At 47.1% G+C, this 22,610-nt stretch overlaps 1 protein-coding gene across 1 annotated transcript in view; it reads left to right on the top strand.

Annotated features, from left to right (window-relative positions):
• The first annotated feature begins 4,582 nt into the window (after window positions 1-4,582).
• Window positions 4,583-22,610, top strand: part of fgf22 (fibroblast growth factor 22) — a 156,436-nt gene continuing 138,408 nt past the window's right edge. The window contains exon 1 of the mRNA XM_072482095.1: window positions 4,583-5,305. Coding sequence (XP_072338196.1) covers window positions 5,017-5,305 — 289 coding nt within the window. The 5' untranslated portion in view covers window positions 4,583-5,016. The remainder of the gene's footprint in view (window positions 5,306-22,610) is intronic.

Genomic DNA, 22,610 nt, shown 5'->3' with positions numbered 1-22,610 from the left:
TGGGGAGTGGGGGGAATGGCGTGTGTGTGCATGTGTGCGTGTGTGTGTGTGTACATGCGTGTGTGTATTCATCCAGCAAACTCCCAGTCTCAGGGTTCACACACTTCGACAATTAGAATCATAGAATCACCATTTGGCCCATCGAGTCTGCACCCACCCATTCAAAGACTATCCCACCCAGGCCCACAACCCACCATATCCCTGTAACCTAATAACCCCAACTAACCTTCTGAATACTAATGGGCAATTTATCATAGCCAATGCACCTAACCTGCACATCTTTGGACTTGTGGGAGGAAACCGGAGGCCTGGAGGAAACCCACGCAGACACAGGGAGAATGTGCAGAATCCACACAATTGAACTGGAAATATCATTATTGAGAGCATTCCATTTGTATTCCATATATACAGCAATGGTATCTAACTTTAATAACTTCCAAAAAATGAGTTTATAAATTATATAGAAAGCTCATAATTAATAAATATAAAGACTCAATGAAGAAATTTATAATAAGGGATTATTAACATGACTATGTTCGTAATTAATAACAATAATAATAATCTTTATTATTGTCACAAGTGGGCTTACATAAACACTGCAATGAAGTTACTGTGAAAATCCCCTAGTTGCCACACTCCGGTGCCTGTTCGTGTACACGGAGGGAGAATTCAGAATGTCCAATTCACCTAACAAGCACATCTTTCGGGATTCGTGGGAGGATACCGGAGCACCCGGAGGAAACCCACGCAGACACGGGGAGAACATGCAGACTCTGCACAGACAGTCACCCAAGCTGGGAATCGAACCTGGGACCCTGGCGCTGTGAAACGACAGTGCTAACCACTGTGCCACCGTGCCACCCATAATATTGAGATGTTAGCTAATCAGCAATGAATTACCGAAATACAATGAGAGCAGGTGAGAAATGAAAGAGTAAGGGCCCGACAGTAATGGTCACACAGGTTATGTGTAACCTGTCATGCACCAATAAAACAACTAGAGCAATGCTAAAACCATTGTAATAAATCAGAGCAAATTGTACAGGAGGGAAATAACAAACTCCAAAACTCATAAGACCTGCCTACATCTTCATTCCACGGAGCTCAGGTGAAGACATTTCAAATGCCCACGGTGGAGTGCATGTTCTGAAATTAGCACATGATGTCCTTTAGGGCACCTGTATCAGCGTGGGCTGGCAAGAGCCTGGCCAAGAGTGGATGTGGACTACACCACCCAGAATGCATCCTGGCTCTCAAAACCAAAGGCTGCATGGACTGGGCTCTCTCCCCACGGCAAAACTCAGCCCTGGAGCAGAGTGCCCACCACACGCTTGTTTCCAAGCACAACGAGGTGTGAGGCGGCCACTTGAGAGGGAAGCAGTTCTGCCGGAGCCCAGAAACCCAATAAGTGATGCGCAACCCCCTCTCCCGTGCCCTGATAATTCGCACTGTGTGCAATCCCCCCTCTCCCAGTTCCTGGTGTGCATAGGTCAGCACCCCTGATTCTCTTTATAAAAAGCAAAGTACTGCAGATACGAGAAATTCCCGACTCTCTGCCTTGTGCCCCTGTGAAACAGCACTCCAGCAGTGGAGACTCCAGAACTCTGGCCTCCGGTGACCTGCTGTGTGTTTAAAGTCTTGTAACACAACCCTGGGATCTGCTTCGGATATGAACCCATTCAAGTGACACTTCTGTGCTCAGTGGCATGAGAACTGTAATGTTCTTGTAATACGCTGTCATCAGGTATTCAAATTACAACAAAGATCCTGCTGCTCGGTCATTCTGGAGAATAACTGCTTCTAACATCCCAGCAGGAAAAGCACACGCTCACATTTCCTTCTCTAGCTCCTACTGCTAAAACATAAATCTTTAGCAAACATTGAGTTGTCACATATATAAACAAGTTGCATTTACACATGCAGGCACGGAGCCATCCATCACATCTGACTGTATCAAGGCTGCTTCAGACACTGTAGGTTGACCAACAATCCATAATAATCATAAACAAACATTGCCGACTTTTAACATCTGATTTCTAGGAATTGATTCTAAACCTAAAGGCTTAGAAATTGCTGTTTTGTGATATTTGTGACAGAGCACTTGTATAAGAGTTCTCTGTCGGCTATTTTTAATGGAGGCCTATAATTGTTTGAAATATCACCGCACACAGTAATTTCTAGACTCCAAAGGTTTAGAAGGTGGACAGTGTAACATTAAACAATTTTAGACAGTGAATTGACAAACACTGCGTGAATGTCTCTCGGGCTTCCAACCTGTGTAAGCATGTGCCCTACAAATAATACTCAAACCACCAGCAAACCATTCAGGATATTAACAAATGGATCATCGGCCACTTATTAGGTAGGAGTTAGGTTAGGGGCAGCACGGTGCCACAGTGGGCAGCACTGCTGTCTCACGAGGTCCCAGGTTCGATCCCGGCTCTGGGTCACTGGCCGTGTGGAGTTTGCACATTCTCCCCGTGTTTGCGTGGGTGGGTGGAATGGCCACACTAAATTGCCCCTTAATTGGAAAAAATTAATTGGATACTCTAAAATGTTTTTAAAAAGTAGAAGTTAGGTCAATCTTGCATCTTCAGCAGAAGGTCAAAACTGTTACGCAAAGACTTTAAACTTGAAAAATGATTATTTATTTTGTCTGTTCGCACATTGGTACCTCACAGGCTAGCTGCGATGGACAAACAGGAGGAAGATTGGCAGATTATTTTTTTTACTGAAGTAAGGCTTTTATTTCGAAGTAAACGTGACATGGATATAATTGGTTGTAACTAAAGGGCATTGCTCTCTTTGAGCACACAAGAGCTGACAGAAGAGGTGTCCAGTACTGCACAGCTAAGATGGCTCCTTCACATTACTGTGACTGGAGGTCTGAGCCCCAGCTGTTGATGACACTTGAGCCTGTCAACCAATACGTTTGATGAGGTTCATCACTTCGTAGACTTGCTGTTTGATGGGCGTGTCTTCCCTTGAAAAGCCACAGTGTCAAAGAGATTATAAAACATTTTTTTAAAAAGGACCTAGGCTTCTCCCACCACATACTGATAGAAAACACAGAAAACGTAAGTGATTACATGGGAACTGTGGGGGAGGGGAACTAACCCCAGTAATATTCCCAAAGTGAATAAGGTTCTGTATTATATCCCTGACTCTCTGATATCACTGTTAGCGAGACCAATAAACACCATCATTCTGTTCCATGTGCTGCGCTATCTTCCAGTTGATCCCCCCCCCCCCCAACAGAGATTAACTATTCTAAGTATGCAGTCAGTCCTCACATTCAAAGTCATAAGTTTTTCATTGGTGGGCCAAATGACAGGCCGATTAGGCCACTTCAATTTATCAGATCAGTTAGAGAATCTTCCTGTAAACAAGCAGACGCGTTAAAGAAAGCCAATGTTTTCTGAAACTTCCCGCAGTTTAATTTCTCCTGGCAATGCAATGGTTAACCTGCCCATACAAAATTCCTTTTGTGTGCTATTTTAACACAGTCATTAATTTGTTTATTTTAAAGCCACAGTACCACCAGAAGAAATCAAAGCCCCAGGTTATAAAAAAGGAAACATAATTACACACTGTGATGGACAATTGAGCTGCAATTCACAAAGCACCGAGGTTAAAAATCACTTTAATGGAAGACACAGGTGAAAGAAAAAATTGTTTGTTCCACCACTTATAGATTGTGACGCTTGTAACAAAAGTAGAATGGAGGTTTTAAGAAGCCAGCTGCTGTTTTTTCTTTTGAGTAAGGGTAACAGGACTGATAGATTTGCGATGGCTTCATACACATCGACAGGAAAGCACTGTCTCGAGGCTCCCCAGAGAGCAGTCCAAAATAAGCCCCTTATTAAACCCACTTCAATCCTTTGGAGGTCTTTGGATGACAGAGAAGAGGGGAAAAAAAATAAAAGACATAACGCAGCTTTCTGAAATCTGAGTTCCTGCTGGAGTAGGCAAAGTTCCACAATGCTGAGGAACCAAGGTACTTTCGTTCTGAAAAAGTGCTCCAAAATATCAGCATATGAGCACTAAGACATTTGCCTCAATCCCTCGCTCCCATATTATAGCCGTGTCATTAATCGATTTGGTATAAGTGGGGCAGCAGTGCTCTTAAAATACCAGGGAGAGGAATTTCAGACGAATGTTTTAGTGTTTGTACACTTATTTCCAATAGGTAAATTCATAAACTTTAAATTGTAAGTAGCTTTAATTATTCATGCCCACTTCTGAATTCTTTATATTCTCTATACGAGATGCAGAATGCATTTTTAATCACTGTTTAATCACTTGTAAAACACACGTGATTTTTCTGTTACCTATCAGTACTGGCTAGAATTGTTAAGAAATGTCTGTGAGAAATAGAGATGGAAGAAAGCCTTAAGCCAGGGGCATATAGGTAAGCAGCTTCCATAACCACTACAAGCTGTTTCCCCGTTTGATGCCCAACCCTCCTGATGACATTTCATCAGGCGACAAACTACTGGCTTAGGACAAAAAAAACATCCTCCTATCTGAAAAGGGCCAGCCCTTTCTCAACTGTCAGTACAATGGTAAGCAGATGACAAGCTGCCTGCGGTTTGTAGTGTCTGAGGCATTGATAAAAACACAACCTTTCATCCCCACATGCTGCAGTCTCTCAAGGCTCTCACTCTAATGAGGCAAATTCAGATGAGCAAAGGAACTCAAGACTGAAGTTTATTTTTATTTTCTTTTTTTTTCCCATCCTTCCTGCGCAAGTTGCAGTTCGCTCCAGCGGAGGACAAAACTTTGTGCCCCTTCGAATTCTGCAGTTATTTTTGAGGAGTTGTTGAAGGCAATTGGACTAATGCTTCAGGTGTGACTGGGTCATGGATACAACAACATCGGGGCAGCTGGGAGACATTGACGGAAAGGTTGTTGTGGAGGGAAGACCGTGTGTGGAGCTCTCGATTAGCCCAGGTCAATTCATTGCTGCTTCAGTATGCGTCTTTTCTTAGATCCCACTCCAGGAATTTTACTACAATGTGGAAATGGATGCTGACCAGCGGTGTCTCGCCCTTGCCCCACTTCGCTTGCTTCCTCCTCTTCTCCCTGGCCTGCTCGGCCTCTGCCAGTTGCCGTGGCGAATCCGAAGATGGGCTAGCGCTGGATGCTACAAACTGCTCTTCGAGCCTGGAGCGCCACACGCGCAGCTACAACCACCTGCAGGGCGATGTGCGGTGGCGGAGGCTGTACTCGGCCACAAAGTACTTCCTCAAGATTGATAGAGCCGGGAAGGTAAATGGGACCAGAAAGAAGAACTGCCTGAACAGTAAGTAGTCAAACTCCTGTTTTAAAACCAGGTCCCAGCAGAATGTCAGGGCTGTGTGTGGGAAACAAGAAAAAACAACAAATATCCCCTCAAATTATCCTTTTTAATGCTAAATTCCTTTTGAATGTACGATTTCTTTTATCTTACGTGGATGAAAATAAGGTGCTCATATTTTTGATTGGAATTTCATGCCAGCCTAGCCAGCAATCAAACATTTCTCAGTTAACGTTGTAGTTACTGTGAAGAAGGATTCATTTTAGGGGGAAGGGGTTGCATTTCAGGGAGGAAATTTGCCCAATGCCCATTCGTGAATTAACCCTTTCCCGACCAAAGCAAATCCTCCCGTGATCTTGAAAAGAGATGGATCCTTTTTTCTTTAGCACCGCAGTGAAGTCAGGCTGAGAGCCTCACTGAAATGTTGGTGTTAACTACAATGGATTGGTCGTCAGATCTGCATGGACCTCCGATTATTTGATTAAGTAGGCAATAAAAAATAATGAGTGCAGCACATGGCTTACAATCTGGACTGCCAGGTATAGTTTGTTGCAGGAGGAAGTTCTAGATTTTAAAGATGCAGGCACACAACTAACTCCTGTGTTCAGTGAGACTTCACAGTGATGCTAACATCATTCTGTAACACCCACTCACATTCATTGATGACTGTGCAGAAAACCTCCTCATATCAGCGCGTCTAAGTGCCTTTTCTATTGTTGCCTTTTCTTTCTTGATGTCACTTTCGGCTTTTGGTTTGCCGGTAAATTTGAATTAAAAAACTTGTTTGAAACATGTAAGTGAATCTCTGCTTTATGTCGACTCCCTTGCACAGGTCAGTGCACAGATGTTGCATGTTATTGACTGCACAATAAAGACACTGGACAGGGATGCTCATGAAAAATGCAGAGATAAGGGTTTCAACAAACTGATGCAACAGTTTTACATTGAGATGAGCAAAAGCTTCCGATTGTACATGCTGCTTTAAAAACGGGCACTTAATGTGAGGTGGTCTGGTGTAATTGAGTGACGGGTCTCATAACACTTCACACAGGAATTCACTGAACTTTTGGATTTGACTGTTTTCAGTTCGGAGCGTGAATACTTACTTTTGCTCTGCGATTTTATCTGCATTTTGAAAATGTCCCCAGTTCCCTGTTTGTTTTGTTTTTCTCCTCTTCCCTCCCCCAGCACCACGCACTTCTCTCATGCTCTATTAAGCTCAGTTGCAGTGGCTAAGAGGTGTGGGAGAGTGGCTGGATGAGTCACCTACCAATTTTCACATCCTGGGAGGAAGCGCCTGCTCCCTGTTGGACGTCTCCCTCTGCTGACTCAAGATGAGACTTAAAGGAATTGCAAGGCAGGGACCCGTAGGCTTTGCTCTTCCGCCGTGCGGGGCGGCACAGTAGCACAGTGGTTAGCACTGTTGCTTCACAGCGCCAGGGTCCCAGGTTCGATTCCCGGCTTGGGTCACTGTCTGTGCGGAGTCTGCACATTCTCCCCGTGTCTGCGTGGGTTTCCTCCGCGTGCTCCAGTTTCCTCCCACAAGTCCCGAAAGACATGAGGTGAATCGGACATTCTGAATTCTCCCTCCGTGTACCCGGACAGGTGCCAGAATGTGGCGACTAGGGGCTTTTCACATTAATTCATTGCAGTGTTAATGTAAGCCTACTTGTGACAATAAAGATTATTATTATAAAAATTATACAGATCAAGTTGCTGCCTCACTCATTCTGGGACTAAATTCACCGTTACCCAACGCGCTATGGAGCACCCAGCGAGCCCTGCATTTCATGATAGGGGAGAAAATTGCCAAGGAGTCAGTTCATCTTTTAATCTGTACTTTCCACAGATTTACAGGAGTGGTGGCAGAAGTGATGGGGGAATCTACCACACAGGCTGTTAACGGATAGATATCTCCATGGATAGGGCTAGACAAAGAACAGGAGTAAAATCACTAAAATATAACGACTGTTTACTACCAGTGCATTGCTTGCATTTTCTGTGTCATTCAAACGTAGTTGAAAACGGATCCATTCTGATGGCTTTGCTCACATTCTTTGCAAAGCTTTGTTGCAATGGAAATTAAAGGTTAATGCAATGGTGAAATCCATGCAAATTTAAGCCAGCAGTGAAAAAAAATCTATAAGTTGCATAAATATTTCAATGAGATAGCCAGAGCCTCAAAACCTCACATTCTAAGTTTGGACATGTGTCCGTCAGTCTTCAATCCAAACTGATACCAGCCCAATCAAAATTGAACCCACCTCGGAAACCTGCAAATTGGCTCAGCGCCATTTTTACATCAGCTGGAGCTTCGGGTTACCTGAATAGAAGAAACAACAATCTCTTAACAAAGAATTAAAGCTACAATCCTGTCCTGTCTGCTGTCTGTGTTGTTATCCTTACCGATCATAACCTAAACTCTTCCCTGATCTGATGTCACTCAGGTGTTGAGATTTCTGGGCTTTGCGCATCGTTAATGTGTGCGTAAGGTTTTCCAGGTAGATTTTTGTATGGGGCAGCATCCAGGTATTCTCAATGTTTACGTCTTTCTTTGTAAAAGTAACAGAGAGAAAAAAAATCACTTGCAAACCCAGCACTTTTCACAATCTTAGGATATCCTCAATGGCAAATTGCCATGTAAATATGCCGATCTGAAGCCGGATTCCCCGGCTTTCGGTATCCCCCCACCGTCACTCCTGTGTGCTTCACCCGATGCCTATGTCTATGTATTTACATTGTGTATTTGATGTTTGCCCTATTATGTATTTTTTTTTCATGTACAGAATGATTTGTTTGAGATGCACGCAGAACAATACTTTTCACTGTACCTCGGTAAGGGCAGCACGGTAGCACAAGTGGATAGCACTGTGGCTTCACAACGGCAGGGTCCCAGGTTTGATTCCCTGCTGGGTCACTGTCTGTGCGGCGTCTGCACGTCCTCCCCGTGTCTGCGTGGGTTTCCTCCGTGTGCTCCGGTTTCCTCCCACAGTCCAAGGATGTGCAGGTTAGGTGGATTGGCCATGATAAATTGCCCTTGGTGACCCCAAATAAAGGTTGGGAGGTGTTTTTGGGTTGTGGGAATGGGTGGAAGTGAGGGCTTAAGTGGGTCGGTGCAATATCGATGGGCCGAATGGCCTCCTTCTGCGCTGTATGTTCTATCTTCTATGTACACGTGACAATAAACAAATCCAATCCAATCCCCCCCCACCACCACCACCGGTGGTGCAAAGCGAAGCCAATGGGAATCGCTACTGGTCTCCACCACCGGAGACTAGGCATGGTGAGCATGCCGGGGAGTCTCTGAGGACATTGGAGTCCCCGGGTGGTCGAGGACATGGCACTGCTCCCTGATACCCTGGCACCCTGAAAGTACCAATTGTCTCTCTCAGTGCCAGTGCAAAACTCCCCCCCCACCTCACCCCCTCGAAAAAATATTCTTGTGTCTGGGTGGATTGCGATCTGGCTCGTGCCCAACCACCTGGCGGGAATCGCACTTCATTTCCTACCCGAGACCACGCCTGGAAATCTTTCAAGAGAATTGCAGCCAAAGATTCTAATTAGCTCTCTGCTTATATAGAGTTGCCATTTATGATTCTTAGGCAATTGATTTTTTCAGCAATTTTTATTGCTTAGATATAACCGGAAAATATCTTCTGGGCAATTTTATCTGAAGTTGTAATACTCAAACAGTAAAATGTACAAAATGAATTTGAAAGAGACAATTGGGTCTTTGCAGACTCAACAACTCAAGTCCAATCAAGCCAAAACAACTATAACAACAGCTCCTTTAATTTATAAAGCACCTCTTGTAGGATAATGTCCTACAGACATTTCACACGGACATTTCCAAAAGCAATTTGACACTGAGCCATACACAGAGATTTTAGAACAGCCTGTTCAAAGGTGTGTCATAAAGGACGGTGCAGAGGTCAAAAGGCAGAGAGGTTTAGAGAAGGAAATCGGAGCCTAGGGCCTCGGCAGCTCCACTGGTGGTGATTAAAATCACGAATACTCAAGAGGCCAGAATTGAAGGAGTGCAGATATCTGTGAGGGTTGTGTGACTGGAGGAGGTTATAAAGATAGGGAGATACAAGGGCATGGAATCCATGGGATTTGAGCAGAAGGTTGAGAATTCTTTAATTGAGGCATTGCCAGGCTGAGATCCATTGAAGGTCAGTAAATACAGGGCCGGGTTTGGGAGTAGGGGTGGGGTTGCTGATGGGTTAATGGGACTTGAAGTGAGTTAGGATCCAGCAGCAGAGTTGTGGACATTTGTGGAGGGTGTAAGGTCTGTAGACTACAAATGGGAGAAAGACGGGATCAAACTGTCCAGAGGGGCCTGGGTAGACCACCCAAAAGTATTTTGTCCAACTCTGGACACTGAGACAAGCAACAGGAGTGAGGAGCAGTGCAGGGGAGAACCATGAGATTAGTCCCAGAGTCAGCTGTTTGAGTTCCGAGGAAGATGCGCAAAGATCGGCCCAGCAACTAGAGGCCAGTCAGTTTAACTTCAGTAGTGGTGAAGTTTCTAGAAACAATAATTTGAGACAAAAATAATAGTCACTTGGGCAAATGTGGGTTAATTAAAGAAAGCCAGCATTGATTTGTTAAGGGGAAATTATATTTCGCTAGCTTACTGGAAATGTTTGAAGAGATAACAGAGAGGATTGATAGGGTAATACTGTTGATGTGGTGTACCTGGAATTCCAAGGCATTTGGTACTGTTAGAAATCCATGTTTTATATCAAAAATTACTTTATGGATTCATTGGGCTGAGTACTTTGAGTACGTTGTCTGTGCCTTCACTAAGGACAGGATGGATGCAGATATTCTAGTTCCAGAGGGAGAGTGTGAAATATTAAATGTAACAAGCATAGTGAGGGAGGAAGTACTAGATTGGTAGCAGGGTTAGAGGAGACATTAGGAAACACTTCTTTACCCAGAGTTTCTGGGTGTTTGGAATCCATTGCATGGTTTGGTGGTGAAGGCAGAAACGCTCAACTCATTTAAAAGATTCTAAATCTGCTGTAACCTGCAAGACCGTGGGCCAGGTGCTGGAAAGTCGGATTAGAACGGGCAGCTAGCATTTTTATTGGCCGGTATGGACACGATGGGTTGAATGGCCGTTTTCTAAGCTGTAACCTTTCTTTCCATGGTTCCAATCTAGAATGTCAAGGGATGTCCCACTATATCAAACTACTTTTTCTAATTAGGCACATCAAATTGTGAGTACACCATTAATTTTTTAATTAAAAAAAATATTTTATTGAGGTATTTGAAATTTTTTATAAAAATAACATAGACAATGACATCAACATGGTATAATAAACATTTCCCCACCCCCCCATCTCAATCTTCACGCACCCCAACCATACAACAACAATCCGCACCCCCTGCCCCCCCTTGGAATACTGCATTTGCTGACATTTTAATTTTCCCCGAGAAAGTCGACGAACGGCTGCCACCTCCGGGTGAACCCTAACATTGACCCTCTTAAGGCGAACTTTGTTTTCTCGAGACTGAGAAACCCAGCCATGTCACTAACCCCGGTCTCTACACTCGGGGGCTTCGAGTCCCTCCACATTAACAAGATCCGTCTCCGGGCTACCAGGGAGGCAAAGGCCAGGATGTCGGCCTCTTTCGCCCCCTGAAGTCCCGGATCTTCCGACACTCCAAAGAACGCTACCTCCGGACTCGGCACCACCTGTGTTTTTAGTACCGTGGACATTGCCTTAGCAAAACCCTGCCAAAACCAAGCTTCGGTTGTGCCCAAAACACGTGGACATGATTTGCTGGGCTTTCTGCGCACCTCGCACACCTATCCTCTACCCCGAAAAACATACTCATCCGGGCCACTGTCATTTGTGTCCGGTGGAATACCTTAAATTGTATCAGGCTAAGCCAGGCACATCCGCCCGTAGACCCGCCTCTATCTCTCCTCCTAGCTCGTCCTCCCACGTGCCCATAAGCTCCTCCACCGGGGTTTTCCCCACCTCCGAAAGCTCCTGGTAAATATCCGATACCTTCCCCATTCCCACCCAAGTACCGGACACTACTTTATCCTGTATTCCCTGTGGCGGCAGCAGCGGGAAGACCCGGACCTGATTTCTCAGGAAGTCTCGCACCTGAAAATACCTAAAACCATTCCCTGCTGGCAATTCAAATTTATCCTCCAAGGCTTTCAAGCTGGGGACGCTCCCGTCTATAAATAGATCCCCCATCCTTCTAATTCCTGCCCTTTGCTAACTCCGGAACCCACTATCTAGCCTACCCGGTACAAACCTATGATTATTATAAATCGAGGTCCAAATCGATGCTCCCTCCATCCTCTAATATCTCCTCCATTGCCCCCAGATCCTCAGAGCCGCCACCACAACCGGGCTTGTGGAGTATCGGGCCGGCGAGAACGGAAGAGGTGCCGTTTTCAGTGCTCCCAAACTGGTGTCTTTACTTGACGCCGCCTCCATCCGCTCCCATGCCGACCCCTCCCCCACTACCCACTTCCTAATCATGGCTATATTAGCCGCCCAGTAGTAATTGCACAAGTTCGGCAGCGCCAACCTCCCCCCGACTGCGCTCCAGCAACACTTTCTTCACTCGCGAGGTTTTACCCGCCCACACAAATCCCAAAATAATCTTATTCACCCGCTTGAAAAAGGTCTTAAGGATGAAGATGGGGAGGCAGTGAAAGACAAATAGAAATCTGGGGAGGACCGTCATTTTAACGGTCTGTACCCTCCCCGCCAGCGATAGCGGGAGCAAGTCCCCTCTCTTAAAGTCCCCTTCCATTTGTTCTACCAGCCGGGATAGGTTTAACTTGTGCTGTACCTCCCATTCCCGGACCACCTGGATTCCCAGATATCGAAAGCTCTTCCCTACCATTCTAAGCGGCAGCTCTCCCAGTCTCTTCTCCTGTCCTCTTGCCTGGATCGCGAACATCTCGCTTTTCCCCATGTTCAATTTATACCCCGGAAAATTGCCAAATTCCCCCAAGATTCGCATTACTTCCCCCATCCCCTCCAACGGGTCCGAAATACACAAGTGCAGGTCATCTGCATGGAGCGAGACCCGGTGCTCCACCACCCCCCACCCCCCACCACCCCCTCCCGAACCAGCCCTATCCAGTTCCTAGAGGCTCTTAATGCCATGGCCAATGGCTCTATGGCCAGAGCAGTGAGTACACCATTAATGAAAAATGAAAATGAAAATTGCTTATTGTCACAAGTAGGCTTCAAATGAAGTTACTGTGAAAAGCCCCTAGTCGCCACATTCCGGCACCTGTTCGGGGAGGCTGATACAGGAATTGAACCATGCTGCTGGCTGCCTTGATCTGCTTTCAAAGCCAACGATTTAGCCCTGTGCTAAACAGCCCCGATGATATAATTGCCTTGGATCACGTCTGAAACCCAATCGTAAAGTTTTGCATGTCCACATAAATTTAGTTTATTTTTAATTATTTCACGGGATGAAGGCGCCGCTGGCTGGATCAGCATTTATTGCCCATCCCTGAGGGCATTTAAGAGTCTGGTTTAGCACAATGGGCTAAGACAGCTGGCTTGTAATGCAGAACAAGACCAGCAGCCCGGGTTCAATTCCCGTTCCAGCCTCCCCGAACAGGCGCTGGAACGTGGCGACTAGGGGCTTTTCACAGTAACTTCATTGAAGCCTACTTGTGACAATAAGCAATTATTATTATTATTGCTGTGGGTCTGGAGTCACATGCAGGCCAGATTGGGTAAGGCCGGCAAATGTCCTTCCCGAAAGGACATTAGTGAGCCAGATGGGTTTAATGACAATGATTTGATGGTCACCATCAGACTTTTAATTCCAGATGTTATTGAATTCCAATTTCACCATCTGTCGTGGTGGGATTTGAAACAGAGCATTACTCTGGGTCTCTGGATCACTAGTCCAGTAACAATGGCGCTATGCCTCCCCTTAGTAATGGCAGCTCTTCCTTGCATCAACTGCATCACCAGTTAGTGAAACTTGTAATCTTCTTATTATCCCTTACTTGTTTACTGTGGATGCAATAAAAACTAGGGATGAATGTTTTTGTCCATTGTTTAATAATCACCCACCCCCTCTAGCAATTCCAACGCTTGTAATTTTCAAAGAAAATCTCAACATATCCAGCTCGCATCATGGCACTGAAGTAGGACAAAAGAATAATCCCAGGCCTAGCGCATCATTGTCTAATAACTCTGAAAGAATTTAGAAATTTTCTGCTAAATTATCATCCCAAAGTTGTCATGTTTGTTAATGTGTTATTCGGGTTTTTTGAAACAACCTACGCACTGACCATCTCATCGCTATATACTCATTCTGCATTGTGTTTTATTTCACATCCATTTTTAGGCAGTTATCTAATTGTGTTCTTAAAGGACATTCTAGAGTGTCTACCTTCTATAAGCAGAGGCTGTGGTCGTTGAGGTTGTTGTGAGAACGTGGGTAAGAAGCTTTTTAGCAAAAAAAACTGAGCTTGTCAAATAAGCCAACATGTGGTGTGATCCAGTGACACGACAGCACTTTGTGGTTTGCGAGGAACTGAACCACGATATCCTGTTGTGTACCCTCTGTGAGTACCTGACTGCTGAGGTAGAATGATTCAAAAGCTTTGAAGAAGTTCACTTCTTGTCAATCTTGGCGGGGTCACCTGTGGAAGGGAGAGCAAATTGGCCGGGAGAAGTTTCTCTCACACAACTTGGGTAAACCTCCTGTTGGGTCAATTCATGATTGTAGTGGCCCTTCCTTGCACTTGTAGGAGGATATGGACTGTAATGTTTAAATGCACATGTATCAGGTCGAATATCAATAAAGCCCAACAATAGTGTATCAACCTACCTGCAGCAAATGTTTTAAGAGCAGAAAGAATGTTGTCATTAATTAGTTGTAAAATTACACAAGAATAAAATATTATTTATGTTGAGCTTCTTGCATAATTCAACATTTTTGAGTTCCAATGCATGAGTGTTAAATTTCACATAATTATGCAAATAACTGGAATTAACTGCGGGACAGAATGAAATGATGAAAAACGTGAGCAATGATTTTTACTCTGTATAAACCAGTCGACAAGAATTTAAAGTTTGAAAAATAGTGAGACAGATTGGTTGCAACATAAACTACCATGATCCTCGACCCTTTAAAGCAACATTAACAATTTGTCCTAATTAGGTATTGGAAGACAAGGAGGTTAATTCTTAAATCTGTTCTCAGTTAATGAATAATGCTAATGAAACTGGCTGTGCATTGATAGGCATTGATGCTGCTTGGTAGCACAATGGTTAGCATTGCTGCCTCACAACGCCAGGGGCCTGGGTTCGATTCCCGGCCCTGCCTGGGTCACTGGCTGTGTGGAGTTTGCACATTCTCCCCCGGGTCTGCGTGGGTTTCCTCCGGGTGCTCCGGTTCCCTTCCACAAGTCCCGAAAGACGTGCTTGTTAGGTGAATTGGGCATTCTGAATTCTCCCTCAGTGTACCCGAACAGTCATCGGAGTGTGGCGACTAGGGGATTTTCACAGTAACTTCACTGCAGTGTTAATGTAAGCCTACTTGTGACACTAATAAAGATTATTATTATTATGGATAAGTGTATGGAAGATGAACACAGTGATCTGTGTCTGCTTAGAAATGCCTAAAATATTCCATCTCCCACAGAAGAAATCTCAAAGTTCCTTTTCCTGTCTCACCAAAGTAAAGGTATTTCTACAAGATGTTCTGATGACAGAAATCTACCATTTCTGGATGGCAGTCGTTTACTGTACCAATCAGAGTATTTTATTAGCACTTGGCAAATGGTCAAATCTGTAGGAAGATGACTGATGCCACAGAAGCATGATATTGAACTAGAAACAAAAAGGATAATAATTTTGAACCTCGTCATTACAAATTGTGAAACCGAGTTCAATAAATCTGATCATTTCTGGAACAAAATGATCAACACCTACTGACTTGCCATCAACGACCAACTGGTTCACTAATAGCCGAGAGAATCTAGCACCCTTTCTTTTAACACCCTCACAGGTGGCCTGTGTAACATGCTACTCAGTTGTCAGGGCAACCAAGGTTAGACAATATATATGCGTCCTCAACAGTGTTAGCATCACCCTGAACACAGACCACACCAAAGGTTTGGGATGCTTTTCATTTCACGAGACTGATAGTTGACTTACATCTTCAGATGTTTTCGCCAAAGGAAGGAAGTGGAAAACTGTGGCCATTTTCTCAGGAGCAACAAAACATAGTTTGGAGCAGTTAATGGAGCATTTGGTGGTTCGAGGGATTAAAATCCACAATGTTTGAGTGGTGCCTTTCCAGATTACCTGTTGTTGTAACTGAATACCATTACAGCTGCTCTCATTAGAGCTGTATCACATGGTATATTTGGACAGACATTCCCCCCCCCCCCCGTGAAGCTGTTCGCAAGGTCCTTTAAGTTGAAACATTGCAAATGTTATAATTCCCGCGATTTCTACTGAAGAAGCTATTGTTATTTTGACTGAAAGTCAATGATATCGCAGATTGCATCAAAAGTGCTCTCCTTTTCCATTTTTAGGTTACCCTTTGTCATTTTTGCTGTGTCCTCATGCCTTCTTCAGCAATATGACCCCTCCACAGAACGTCAGTGCAAGTTACTAAGGATGCCGATGCTTTGAGCCTTTTCTCATTAACCCATGGCCACATCAGGATCATGCCGGTTATGTAGGGAAATTTAACTTCACAGAATCACAGAATCTCAGAATTGTCACGGTGAAAAGGAGGCCATTTGGCCCACTGTGTCTGCACTTGCTCTCCAGATGACCATCGTGACTTTGTGCCGTTCCCCTGCCTTTTCACGTACCCGTGCACATTATTTCTATTCAAATTGTCATCTAATGCCCTCTTGAATGCCTCGATTGAACCCACCTGCACCATACTTCCAGGCAGCGCATTCCAGACTCCAACCTCTCCCTGTGTGAAAAGATGTTTTCTCACATCGCATTTGCTTCTGTTGCAGATCATTTTAAATCTGGGCCCTCTCGTTCTTGATCCTTTTCTAAGCGGGAACAGTTTATCCCTCTTTACTTTGTCCAGCCCCCTCATTTAATTTTTACTTTTACTCAAGTTAATTAACTCCAAATTATCCATTGTCTCACGTCTCTTGTATTTTGGTCTTCGAATAAACCAAAAGATTACAAATCTAACACACTCAACAACATTTTTTGAGTATCAACAGAGGTTCGATTTGCCCGAAAAATGTCTATGTCCGTTTTTATGTGCTGCAGCGCTGAGAAACATCTCACGGTTCGAATGCACTTTGCCGTTTTCTTTGGCCTCAGCAGGTTTCTCTCTGCCGAGGCCGCATTTGAGTGATTTCCCGCTGGCAAGCCCAGCAGGAAAGGTTCCTAGGAGACCGGGTGCCACTTTGGAAGGCTGCCCCAATCTTTTTCCCCCCTTTCAGGCTGCCCCCCCTCAGCTCCCCCCAACCTTGGGGAGGCCTCTGGGAACCTCCCTTATCCTCCTCGATCTGTAAGACCCTCCAGGCCTGATCCGTGGCATTACCAACCTGGCACCCAGGCATTCTGGCACTGCCCGCCTGGCACCCTGGCAGTGTTCCTGCCAGCCTTGCACCCTGGCAGTGCTCCTGCCAGCCTGGCATCTCGGCAGTGCTCCTGCCAGCCTGGCAATGCCACCTGGCCACCCTGGCAGTGCCAAGGTGCCTGGGTTCCAGAGGAAGAGCCAGGGCGCCACCCTGCCCTGTCCCTGACCACCTGGCCTGGGAGACCGCCCCCCGCCCACCCCCGGTGCTGTTACACCTGATCCATGTTCGTGTGGGCCGGTACAAAAATGGCTGTTGGGTCCCAGGAGCATCAGGAAAATGTATATAAAAATCCTAAGGGCAGCACGGTGGCCTAGTGGTTAGCTTTGCTGCCTTACAGCGCCGAGGTCCCAGGTTCGATCCCGGCTCTGGGTCACTGTCCGTGTGGAGTTTGCACATTCACCCTGTGTCTGCGTGGGTTTCACCTCCACAACCCAAAGATGACCAGGGTAGGTGGATTGGCCACACTCAATTGCCCCTTAATTGGAGAAGAAAATGAATTGGGTACTCTAAAAATACTGACCAGGGTCACACCAAATGAGAGCTAGATCCAGATTGTGACATCTGACGCAATTCCATTGAATCGTGCGAGATGTTTCGTGCGTTGCGAATCTTGCGAGAGGGCACAGCATCGTCCAGACATCAAGTCGGGAGCCATGAGGTCGCAAAATAATAATAATAATCGTTATTGTCACAAGTCGGCTTACATTAACACTGCAATGAAATTACTGTGAAAAGCCCCTAGTCGCCACATTCCGGCGCCTGTTCGGATACACAGAGGGAGAATTCAGAATGTCCAATTCACCTAACAAGCACCTCGGGCGAAATTCTCCCCCAACGGCGGGATGCCCGCCGACTGGCGCCAAAGCCGGCGCAAATCAGACGGGCATCGCGCCGGCAAAAAGGTGCGGAAGTCTCCGCATCTTTGGGGGCCGAGCCCCAACATTGAGGGGCTAGGCTGATGCCGGAGGGATTTCCGCCCCGCCAGCTGGCGGAAATGGCGTTTGTTGCCCCGCCAGCTGGCGCGGAAATGCGGCGCATGCGCGGGAGCGTCAGCGGCCGCTGTCAGTTTCCCAGCGCATGCGCGGGAGCGTCAGCAGCCGCTGTCAGTTTCCCGCGCATGCGCAGTGGGGAGAGTCTCTTCCGCCTCCGCCATGGTGGAGGCCGTGGCGGAGGCGGAAGGGAAAGAGTGCCCCCACGGCACAGGCCCGCCCGCGGATCGGTGGGCCCCGATCGCGGGCCAGGCCACCGTGGGGGCACCCCCCGGGGTCAGATCGCCCCGCGCCCCCCCCCCAGGACCCCGGAGCCCGCCCACGCCGCCTGGTCCCGCCGGTAAATACCAGGTTTGATTTACGTCGGCGGGACAGGCAATTCCTGGGCGGGACTTCGGCCCATCCGGGCCGGAGAATCCAGCGGGGGGTCCCGCCTACTGGCGCGGCCCGATTCCCGCCCCCGCCCAATCTCCGGGAGCGGAGACTTCGGCGGGGGCGGGGGCGGGATTCACGGCGGCCAACGGCCATTCTCCGACCCGGCGGGGGGTCGGAGAATGACGCCCCTCATTCGGGGTTTTGTGGAGGAAACCGGAGCACCCGGAGGAAACCGACACAGACACGGGGAGAACGTGCAGACTCCGCACAGACAGTGACCCAAGCCGGGAATCGAACCTGAGACCCTGGCGCTGTGAGGCAACAGTGCTAACCACACACTCAGAATGTCAAAATATCACCTACTTTCTTTTTTACAATGAATGAAGTATATTGGGTGGGATTCTCACCTACCCGGCGGGGCGGCCGTACCGCTGCCTAGGAGTGGCGTGAACCACTCCGGCGTTGGGCTGCCCGGAAGGTGCGGAATCCTCCACACCTTCAGGGGCTAGGCCGGCGGGATTGGTGCCGCGCCAGCCGCCGCTGAAGGACTTGGCACTGCGCCAAGGGCCTCCGCCAGCCAGCATGAGTTGGCGCATGTGCGGGAGTGCTGCCGTGTGCTGGCATCATCCCAGCGCATGCACAGGGGAGTTCTTCTCCACCCCGGGCATTGTGGACTGTTACACCAGCCGGCGCGGTGGTAAAGAGTGCCCCCAAGGCGTAGGCCCGCCCACGGATCGGTGAGCCCTGATCGCGGGCCGGCCACCATGGGGGCCCCACCCGGGGCCAGATCCCCCCCGCTCCCCACCGAGTACTCCGCAGGCCGCCCGCAGAGCCAGATCCCGCCGGTACGGACCTGGTGTACGTTACGGCGGCGGGACCCAGCGACAACGGGCAGCCACTCGGCCCATCGCCGGGGGGGGGGGGGGCTGCCAATGGCCCCCGACTGGCGCGGCGCGATTCCCGCCCCTGCCAAAAAACCAGCGGAGGAGAATCCGGCAGCCGGCTTCGGGGCATCGGGGCGGGATTCACACCGCCCCCGGCGATTCTCCGGCCCGGCGGGCAACGGAGAATCCAACCCATTATTTGTAAAACTTTTAAAGGTGCCCCTTTGAGGGAGATTTGGCATCGTGGTCTATATTGTAGATCTAAATATACATCTGCTACTTGAGAGATAGTGATTTTCTAAAATGGTTATGGCCTTTCGAAGAGGAACTGCACCTAAAATGCTTTTATCAATTCAAACTGCAATTCTTATTTTTATTTTACCACCTCATTTTTCCCTCTTTGTTACCTTGCCACCAGTTGGCTGGTTAGAATAGTTTAAGCTCAAATGACAATCGCTTGTGCTAAGACAAAATTCAGACGATTATTGATTGAATTAAGGCATTTTTGGGGGGGAACTTTGCCAGCCAGGAATGCATATTGGGAAATTGCAGGCGAGCTCCTCCCAGTTTTGCATCCAATCATTATAATGGCTTTCTAGAAGTACCGCAAAATATTTGGCGAATCAGTGGGACAATGGCAGCTTATCTTCATGCCAAGGTGAAACATTTCTGCTTGGGGTTCTGCACAATGGTGTATCCAAGAATGGGGGAAAGTCTCACCCAATTTAGGAAACTGAGTTTGGGTGAAGGGCAGATCTGGGGAGAGAAGGCAGCATTGCAAAGATGTGAGCCACTGAGCTCTCATGCATCTTTTGGCGAGAAGTCCCTTCGGTCAATTTGATACCATCCTTCCAGAATACCAACCAATATAAGGGAATATAGTGAATGGTAGAACCCTCAAGAGTATTGAAAGTCAGAGAGATCTAGGAATACAGGCCCACAGGTCACTGAAAGGGGCAACACAGGTGGAGAAGGTAGTCAAGAAGGCATACGGCATACTTGCCTTCATTGGACGGGCATTGATGTAAGAATTGGCAAGTCATGTTGCAGCTGTATGGAACCTTAGTTAGGCCACACTTATAGTATAGTATAGTGTTCAATTCTGCTCGCCACACTACCAGAAGGATGTGGAGGCTTTAGAGAGGGTGCAGAAGAGATTTACCAGAATGTTGCCTGGTATGGAGGGCATTAGCTATGAGGAGCGGTTGAATAAACTCGGTTTGTTCTCACTGGAACGACGGAGGTTGAGGGGCGACCTGATAGAGGTCTACAAAATTATGAGGGGCATAGACAGAGTTGATAGTCAGAGGCTTTTCCCCAGGGTAGAGGGGTCAATTACTAGGGGGCATAGGTTTAAGGTGAGAGGGGCAAGGTTTAGAGTAGATGTACGAGGCAAGTTTTTTACGCAGAGGGTAGTGGGTGCCTGGAACTCGCTACCGGAGGAGGTAGTGGAAGCAAGGACGATAGTGGCATTTAAGGGGCATCTTGACAATTACATGAATAGGATGGGAATAGAGGGATACGGACCCAGGAAGTGTAGAAGATTGTAGTTTAGTCGGGCAGCATAATCGGCACGGGCTTGGAGGGCCGAAGGGCCTGTTCCTGTGCTGTACATTTCTTTGTTCTTTGTTCTTTGTTCAAGTCATCCCCCCATTCCAGCATCTGGGTCCAGGTAGGGAAGCTGGAAATGGCCAACGAATCCAGCAAGGCCGGGATTGCAGAGGTCCTGTTAAGCCGGGCATAATTCACATTATTTAGTTTGGTTTCTCACCCAGCAACATGGCAAGTGGGGAGCTGGGCTGGCTGTTGGGAGGTAACACTGGTAATAGCAGGTCACAGGTGAATACACTCGGGGAGAGTCGCCAGCATTCGGGAGTGGGGTAAAGAGGCTGCGACCAGCAGTGGAGATGAGTTACAGGCTTCCCTGACTGGCTGTGGAGAGCTTTCCTCATGCTGGCCGTGGCTAAGTTAGTCAGACGGTTGCGTGTTTAAGTCCCACTGCCTACTTAACCTTAGCAAAATCTAAACTGACACTTCACTATAGCACTGAGGGAGTGCAAGGCTCATGGCACTATTTTGAAGGAGAGCAAGGAAGTTATCCTCAGCATCCTAGTCAAAATTGATCCCTAAATCAATACCACCGAAACAGCAGATAATAAGACCATTAAGACATCGGAGCAGAATTAGGCCACTTGGCCCATCGAGTCTGCTCAATCATGGCTGATATTTTCTCATCCCCATTCTCCTGCCTTCTCCCCATAACCCCTGATCCCCTTAATGATCAAGAACCTATCTATCTCTGTCTTAAAGACACTCAGTGAATTGGCCTCCACAGCCTTCTGCGGCAAAGAGTTCCACAGATTCACCACCCTCTTGCTGAAGAAATTCCTCCGCATCTCTGTGTGTATGATCTACCCGAATGAGGACAGAATCCTGTATCATGGGAGATTAGCCGGGTGCTTCCCTGAGCTCAGAACACCGAGAAACACCCCGCTATCTTCCACCATCTGGGCACGTGGTCCCACTTTCTGTACTGAGGACTTCCGCTCGCTGGAACTCCTCATTGCAGTGAGAGATCTCTTGAGCATCCAACGTGAGTCCCAAACCCCATTATAATGGGGTCCACAGGCTCCCCCGCACTCCTCCACACCTGGTTCGATCCCATCGCTGAGGGTAGATCTTAGGAATGCATATTAGAGTGAGACTAGCTGTCTCACTCCATTATGCAGATTTGCCAGAAAGTGATCCCGCCCACAATGGGCGGGATTCACATTGCGTCGTCCTGCGAGATTGCGTTAGATCTCACGAAGTGTGGCGAGCCGGGTGGATCCCGCAAATGGGATCTCCCAGCCTCTACCAGTTGTGCTGTGCTTCACCAAGCTGCTTATTGGGTGCAAGATGACGGGTAGATCCCGCTCTATATTGTTATCATCGCACTGCTGATTGCTGTGACTAACCTGACTTTCAGGTTGTGCATTCCAGATCATACCAACTGACTGCTTAAAATAGTTCCTGTCATCTTTCTGCTCCAGCTGTTGATCAACTTCTGAATACAGATAAAACCTGCTGCCGCCTGCCCCAGATTTGCCCTTCAAACCTCTAAAACCCTTAATAGCATCTAGCTGTTTCTTAAATGATCCCAGTATTTTCTTCCTTCGGTGCAGATGTAGAATAATTGAAAGGTCTCCTCCTATGCTCAACTTCCAAGTTCTTCCATTACTCTACCCATGTATGAATCACATTTGTCAACCCAAATGTTGTCTTCCATGGGGCAAGATACGCATTGGAATGTCTTATTTTCACAGTTTAATTCAAAGTAATTTCTGAATCTAGCATTTCCAGTCTCACTCCCCTTTATAATGTCACCTCTTCATTGCCTTCATCCAGCTTGCTGTGCAGACCGATTATTCCCTAATGATAGCATTCATTAGGAGTTTCACATAAAGTTGATAAAAGCATATGTTCCAATTGAGGAA

This window comes from Scyliorhinus torazame, chromosome 18 (assembly GCF_047496885.1).
Source record: "Scyliorhinus torazame isolate Kashiwa2021f chromosome 18, sScyTor2.1, whole genome shotgun sequence".
In the NCBI taxonomy this organism is placed as follows: domain Eukaryota; kingdom Metazoa; phylum Chordata; class Chondrichthyes; order Carcharhiniformes; family Scyliorhinidae; genus Scyliorhinus; species Scyliorhinus torazame.
Note: the sequence above shows the minus strand (reverse complement) of the source record. Positions and strands in the feature narration are given on the sequence as shown.